General features: G+C 30.6%; 1 protein-coding gene across 1 annotated transcript; it reads left to right on the forward strand.

Annotated features, from left to right (window-relative positions):
• The first annotated feature begins 1,148 nt into the window (after nt 1-1,148).
• On the forward strand, nt 1,149-4,088 carry LOC143228644 (small integral membrane protein 20-like). Its single transcript, XM_076459881.1, has 3 exons — nt 1,149-1,339; nt 3,465-3,521; nt 3,839-4,088. Exons 1-3 carry the CDS (start codon nt 1,225-1,227, stop codon nt 3,883-3,885), a joined length of 219 nt encoding a protein of 72 aa, XP_076315996.1. The 5' UTR covers nt 1,149-1,224; the 3' UTR covers nt 3,886-4,088.
• The last annotated feature ends 4,382 nt before the right edge of the window (nt 4,089-8,470 follow it).

The raw sequence follows: 8,470 nt of genomic DNA on the forward strand, positions 1-8,470 counted from the left end.
TCGATATATGTATGATTTTTTTATGAAACAGGTAAAAGATCTATTAAAGCAAAATGAGGTATAACATTCGACCATCATCAAGTATTATTCTATTCACCATTTTAGCTCATGGCTTATTTTTTATTACAATCAATTAATTTATAACACCAAAATTAATTTACTAATACCAAAGCCTTGCATAATATATGTTCCCCGGTGGGACAGCGGTAAGTCTATGGATTTACAATGCTATGATAAGGGATTTCATTCTTCTAGGTAGACACAGCTGATAGCTCGATTTGGCTTTGTTATAAAAATACACAAATCAATACATGATATAATAATGACATCTCGTTAGAAAAATGCGACTTCGTTTTTATATAAATCGTCTACGTTGTTAATTTTGCGAATGGTATTAAATGTGCCACCAGTTTATTGAAAACTTAAGTTTAAACTTAATTAAACTTGAATTACTGTAATTTGTAAAGTTGATATGCTATTCAATCAAACTAATTTTCTATGATTATCCTACATAACATTCCACTTCTGGATTAACAAAAAATTCACATATCAACCATAGCAAGTAATTCTAAGCTTGTACTTGTGAATATTTTTAAAAGTAAAGAATTATACCTCATGGACCTGGCATGGCCAGGTAGTTAAGGCACTCGACTTGTAATCCGAGGATCGTGGGTTTGAATCCAAGTCACACCAAACATGCCTGCTCTTTCAGCCGTGGGAGCGTTATAAAGTGACGGTCGATCCCACTACTTGTTGGTAAAAGAGTAGCCCAAGAATTTGCAGTAACTGATGATGACTAGCTGCCTTCCCCCTAGTCTTGCATTGCTAAATTAGGGGCCACTAGTGCAGATAGCCTTCGAGTAGGTTTGTGCGAAATTATACCTTTTAGAGGACGGTTCATAACACATATTTTTTTAAACTCTTTTTAATTCAAGCAGCCAAAATACAATACCTACTCACTTTAATTGAAGGCTTCTTTCCAAAATATGTTATTTTGTACAAACTAAATTTGTTGAAAAGTTCCTTAAACACAAGTAAAATTAAAAAGCTTAGTTTATTGGATATTCCGAATTCTTTAGAAAATTAGACACAAAATGGTTCCAAACAATGTTTTACATATTTACTATATGGAAATCATGGTATGATTTTCATGAAGTGTTATGTTCATGCAGGTTGTTGGTTAGGCTGTGTTTAATTTTCAGGTTTAGATTTAAGCTAGTTTATATGGCTAATTTAAGTGGTTGGAGGTATGCGGGGTTTCTAGGTGGAATTGTAAGTTTGATCGGTGTAGCACTTTATCCAATTGTAGTATATCCGTACTTTCACGCTGAAGAATACAGTATGTACAAAAATATTAATTTGTTATATTAATGCACTGATAGTGATGCGAGTTGTTTTAACGAAACACTTGGATCGTAATATTTAAAAAAAATACATTCATTTACAGCTTGCAGTTGTACATAAAAATGTTTTGCCTTGTGCAAGCTGTAAATAAATTTAAATAGGTTTAACGATTTAGTTAAAATTTTATTATTTGACAACGTCATTAATTCTGGGAGAATTGTATGAATATAACAACAGCTCGTAGAAGTAATAGTATTACTAATATAAATTATATTATGTACAATACAATTTGTACAGTACATTCACGTTCATGCCATAGTAACTATCACAACTTGTATGTTGTTTTTATAAATTAATTCTCTTAATAATAATAATAATAGGACTATCATATAGCAACTAATGAAAATAAACCAGTAACTGATTGTAACTTTTTAATTATTGTTGTCATCAGATCCAAATGCCAGATTATTAAAACTAAATAAAAAAGAGAAATGACTTCCAGAATATAGATACTCGAATATAATATGTATTATTAAAGATAACTTGCAGTAAGATGTATGATGAACCTAGAAGATTAACAGTGATAATAACAACTGTGAAGTTGTAAAATAATTAGAAACTATAGTAAGTAAGGTTTGTAAAGTTGAAGTCCATTATTATTCATATGTGACTATGTAATAGAATGAAAAACATTTATTTAATCCAATTAGTCATTTTATAAGATATCTATTTTGTATGTCTTAGTTCGAAAATGCTCGAGTCCTATGGTAGTAAACTTTTGATAAAGTATTGATTACATGTAACTAGTTTATCAACAGATTTTGCTCTGTTTTTTGTCTAATGGGGCTTTAATGTTTCTTTTTCCAATCTCTTTGTCTGTATTTTGTCCATCCTACATGAAGATGATCACATGTTTTATATGATGTGCAATAAGTTTGATCTTCTGTGATGTACATAAATACCTGCTTGATGTAGAATTTGATGATTTATTTGTGAATAAGTAACATGCTTAATTTGTTTAGAACTTTAAGTACTCAATTTTTTGTATTTAACATGTACCAGGAAGTTTCAGTTTAAGTGTTTTCACAGTAACAAATTTAAAAAAATGATCCTTAAACTTTGAAGTAATGTTTGGTTTCTCTGAATGAGAAATCTTTGATTTCTTTGTGATATAGATGTAAGTATCAAAGGAATACAGGTTTTAATCAGAAAATTTGGGCATGGTCATAGGTTGTACCACCAATTTTTGATTCTTTAGAAGCTTTACTGTATCAGCAATTTCTTTGTCAAAACTTTAGCCAATAAGAAGAGGTGATAGCCATATGTCTTAATCTTTCTTTAACTGGTGCCTTTTCAACTTATTGTAAAGTCCTTATAAAAGTTAAAACTAATAATTTATTGGCATAGAGCATTGTCAAGGAACTACATTCAACTCGAAAGCTAAAATATTTCAAACATACAAACAAGTTACAGCTGTTGTAGATGTTCTGATGTGATTCATATGGTATTCAGTTTTGATGTGTTACAAAAGTTATACTATAACAAAGTAATCTTTTTGTTTTCTGTTAAATGTTATGTTTGTTGGTCTAAGGAAATAACAATAGTTTTGTAAGGATTTGCTGTTCATTGGTGAATACATTAATTTATATTTTATACATGTGTGTAGCAAATATTTCAAGTATTGTGGTTTTTCTATAAATTTTATTCAAATAGTGCAGCAGTTCAAGTGTTTGTTTTACTGAACGCTTACTTCTCCTGCAACGTCTTAGTTTTCATCATTCTTACCCAGTACAGTTTCAAAGAAATTAATAAACTAATTATTTTTTTGCTTTTAAGTTTTTATTTTATATAACAAAAATTGATTTACAGTTTTAACATAAATTGAGATATATTTAATTGCAAGGTAACATTACAGAAACTAATGTTGAGTCAAATAGACCCAAAAATACTATGATAATTGAAGATTTACAAAAGTAATGTGTTATGTTTGTGTACCAGTGTAAGGCCCATTATAGTTCAAGTGTAAATAGAGCTCTCTTTACATGTTATGTATTTGTAGAAATGTTTAAAAACAATTGATTTTCAATGTGACATTTTTATAAACTTTGTTATATCTTCAGAAGACATGCAGAAGAAGACAAGAGATGGAATTAACCAAGAGGAAATCCAACCAGGAGGTAATGGAAGTAGCTACAATAAACAAATTCAAAATTGTTGTTAATTTCTAAATTATATCCAAGAAACTTGAGAAAGACCATTATTTTCTCTTAAGATTCAGGACATAATTTAGTGGTTTCAGTGTATGCTTGTTGACAGAAGATAGAACCAGTTTTTTTGTTGTTGACAACTTTCTAATGCAAACAGAGGTCCACAAAATTTTAACTTATAATTCTCCACACTTATTAGACTGTTTTTAAAGACGAAAGGATCTTTTGTGCATGATGTATCCACTGTTGAAAAGTTTCTAAACATTTAACTTATTTCTTTTATTTAGGCATGAAAGTTTGGACAAATCCATTTGAAAAGAAAACAAAAAGCTGAAGTCATATAATTTTTCCACATTTTACACACCAGATATATGTGTACATGTCATACAGTTATTAAACTTCTCTGTAAATAGTTAAACTAGCTGTGGCTGAATCTTGATAATGAAATATTATTAACAGCAAATTTAGAATGTATTACAACCTGTGTACAAAAAATAAAAATAATATACTAGTTTCATAAATAAAAGTTCCTCTTTGTTATGTCAGACATTTATATTATTAAACACCATTGTTCAGTTTTTTATTAAATAGATTGTGATAGTTTTAGGATATAACACCATTGTTGGGTTTTTCGTGAAATAGATTGTGATAATTTTAGAATATAACACCATTGTTTGGTTTTTAATGAAATAGATTGTGATAGTTTTAGGATATAACACCATTGTTGGGTTTTTAATGAAATAGATTGTGATAGTTTTAGGATATAACACCATTGTTGGTTTTTTTGTGAAATAGATTGTGATACTTTTAGGATATAACATCATTGTTGGGTTTTTTGTGAAATAGATTGTGATAGTTTTAGGATATAACACCATTGTTGGGTTTTTAATGAAATAGATTGTGATAGTTTAGGATATAACACCATTGTTGGGTTTTTCGTGAAATAGATTGTGATAGTTTTAGGATATAACATCATTGTTGGTTTTTTTGTGAAATAGATTGTGATAGTTTTAGGACATAACACCATTGTTGGGTTTTTCGTGAAATAGATTGTGATAGTTTTAGGACATAACACCATTGTTGGGTTTTTCGTGAAATAGATTGTGATAGTTTTAGGATATAACTTCAGTATCCAGTGCTATTGGTTTCCAAGTGTTTTGACTTTCAACAGTAAATAAACTTTCTAGTTAATGTGTGTTTTCTCTACACAACTATTCTTTCACATGTTATAACTATTTTGAAATATTTGCTGTCACCAAATCTAGGTATGTGAATGTGTGATTAAAGTTTATTACCATTTTTATGTAAGTACAAAATAACATTAGAAATTTAAGTTGGTTCTTAAGAGTTTAACAACAGTCAAGAACCTTTGTTGTGTCCCATTTTACCAAATAATACCATTGTTATTGGATTCAGTTTCTGAGAAATACATGTAACACATCCATTGTTTTCTAAGATAGCCCTTTTGTCATCATTATTTCTTGACACTTTATAGACTTGAGGACCACCCCAAGTAACTTTCTAAAAATAACCAAATTGACAGTGAATATTTCAGCCATGAAACTCTCTATCATCTAACTCTACTGCTAGAAGAGCCCAAGTATTTAATTACCAATGAAGATTCAATATTAATTTATCCAATGCATAGTGTGCTTCACTTGTGTCATACTGTGACATTGGACAGTTTCCTGTGCTGACATTAATAGATGTATCAAGTACAAACTATCAGAGCTGTATTATATTAACATACAAGTGGAATGTTTTATGTTACTTTTACATATCTGGCACCTTCTAATAGTAGGTTTCTCTTTTTACCTTTTAAAGTTTGTTCAGTAGGTTATAAGTCAGTTTAATTGTTGATTTTAAAATAATCTATGTTTGATATCAAGTGGTAGTAGGGCATTGTTACATTAGGGTTATCTCTTAATCTTTTATAAGCTTTCTGCTTCTGTGTTACAGATTAGTTACATAGTTTGGTTTAAATCCTCTCGAACACAAACTAGTTACATAGTTTGGTTTCAGTCCTCTCGAACACAAACTAGTTACATAGTTTGGTTTCAGTCCTCTCGAACACAAACTAGTTACATAGTTTGGTTTCAGTCCTCTCGAACACAAACTAGTTACATAGTTTGGTTTCAGTCCTCTCGAACACAAACTAGTTACATAGTTTGGTTTCAGTCCTCTCGAACACAAACTAGTTACTTGGTTTGGTTTCAGTCCTCTCGAACACAAACTAGTTACTTGGTTTGGTTTCAGTCCTCGAACACAAACTAGTTACTTGGTTTGGTTTCAGTCCTCTCGAACACAAACTAGTTACTTGGTTTGGTTTCAGTCCTCTCGAACACAAACTAGTTACTTGGTTTGGTTTCAGTCCTCTCGAACACAAACTAGTTACTTGGTTTGGTTTCAGTCCTCTCGAACACAAACTAGTTACATAGTTTGGTTTCAGTCCTCTCGAACACAAACTAGTTACTTGGTTTGGTTTCAGTCCTCTCGAACACAAACTAGTTACTTGGTTTGGTTTCAGTCCTCTCGAACACAAACTAGTTACTTGGTTTGGTTTCAGTCCTCTCGAACACAAACTAGTTACTTGGTTTGGTTTCAGTCCTCTCAAACACAAACTAGTTACTTGGTTTGGTTTCAGTCCTCTCAACACAAACTAGTTACTTGGTTTGGTTTCAGTCCTCTCGAACACAAACTAGTTACTTGGTTTGGTTTCAGTCCTCTCAACACAAACTAGTTACTTGGTTTGGTTTCAGTTCTCTCGAACACAAACTAGTTACATAGTTTGGTTTCAGTCCTCTCGAACACAAACTAGTTACTTGGTTTGGTTTCAGTTCTCTCGAACACAAACTAGTTACATAGTTTGGTTTCAGTCCTCTCGAACACAAACTAGTTACATAGTTTGGTTTCAGTCCTCTCGAACACAAACTAGTTACTTGGTTTGGTTTCAGTCCTCTCTAATACTTTGGTTCAGTTCTTGTATTCATTTATTGGACAAATATGTAAGATCCTTTAGTTATATATGTCAATCAATAAGACGTTTAACAATGATGTACATTAAACATTCGATGTAATACATTACTGTTAAACATATGCTATTGGTCGAAATACTGCTATAGATACTTGTTTTTGAAAACTCCTAACAGACTAGATAAAGAATGTAGTGTTCAAGTATATAATACACCAAATGTAACAAGACTAATAACTCTAATGGTGATTTGGCAGCTAAGAAAAGATATTCACATCATAAAAAAACTGTTGTGGTAACAAGTGGTTTGTGCTAATAGTGTTCTAAGCACTGCTGTGTTTGTTGTACAGTAAAAACACAAATAAACTTTGTAGAAGAACTGAATAAAGGCTTAGCCCTAATGTCTCATGGCAAGTGTAATTAGTTATTTGAATTGTTATGTTTCAGTCTGGTTCTGGGGGAGACTACTACTTATTTGAGTAACGTGCAGGTATTTGATTCATGGTAACATATGGTGGTCATATTCAGAGTAAGTACTGACAACAGACATTGAGTGCATTTAAAGTAACAAGTGACCATTCTCCTTGCATTGAGTTCACAACACCTTTAATGATTCAACACGTCCTCAGTTCTTAGGTTTCTTGTTTGTAGAATTTTTGCTGCTTTTAAATTAATATTGGTAGCTGGTATGCATTTTATTATCAATAATTCGTTTAAAAGATTTGATGAAAAAGGGCTGTTCTTATACAGCTTCAAGATTACATTACTGTTTTGAGATACAATACTTTACATTGTTCTTATACAGCTTCAAGATTACATTACTGTTTTGAGATACAATACTTTACATTGTTCTTACACAGCTTCAAGATTACATTATTGTTTTGAGATACAATACTTTACATTGTTCTTACACAGCTTCAACATTACATTACTGTTTTGAGACACAATACTTTACATTGTTCTTACACAGCTTCAAGAATTACTGTTTTGAGACACAATACTTTACATTGTTCTTATACAGCTTCAAGATTACATTACTGTTTTGAGACACAATACTTTACATTGTTCTTATACAGCTTCAAGATTACATTACTGTTTTGAGACACAATACTTTACATTGTTCTTACACAGCTTCAAGATTACATTACTGTTTTGAGACACAATACTTTACATTGTTCTTATACAGCTTAAAGATTACATTACTGTTTTGAGACACAATACTTTACATTGTTCTTATACAGCTTCAAGATTACATTACTGTTTTGAGATACAATACTTTACATTGTTCTTACACAGCTTCAAGATTACATTACTGTTTTGATATACAGTTCTTTACATTGTTCTTACACAGCTTCAAGATTACATTACTGTTTTGAGACACAATACTTTACATTGTTCTTATACAGCTTGAAGATTACATTACTGTTTTGAGATACAATACTTTACATTGTTCTTACACAGCTTCAACATTACATTACTGTTTTGAGATACAATACTTTACATTGTTCTTACACAGCTGCAAGATTACATTACTGTTTTGAGATACAATACTTTACATTGTTCTTACACAGCTTCAAGATTACTGTTTTTATATACAATACTTTACATATAAACAAAAGGTTGTATTTTTATTACTTACATAATGCCAACATAAGCTGAACTGTCAACACTTTACAAAACTATTTTAGTAGCAGAAACTTGTTCATATTGGATAATATCACCTTAAATCAGAGTTTAGGTGTTGTTTTATGTCATGAAATATATTCATTTATCCCCAGATGGAGTAGCAGTGTACATTATGGTTTAACCATTTAATAATTCAACATCTTAACCTTAAAACTTAATCTTGTAGTTTTTAGTTGCTATTTATTGACTGATTGTCACTTCGTCTTGTGAATCAAAACTATCATTAAATATAAAAACTTCAGAGCTGTTTATTACTGTTAAT

The sequence above is a fragment of the Tachypleus tridentatus genome, chromosome 10 (assembly GCF_004210375.1).
Source record: "Tachypleus tridentatus isolate NWPU-2018 chromosome 10, ASM421037v1, whole genome shotgun sequence".
Taxonomy (NCBI): Eukaryota; Metazoa; Arthropoda; class Merostomata; order Xiphosura; family Limulidae; genus Tachypleus; species Tachypleus tridentatus.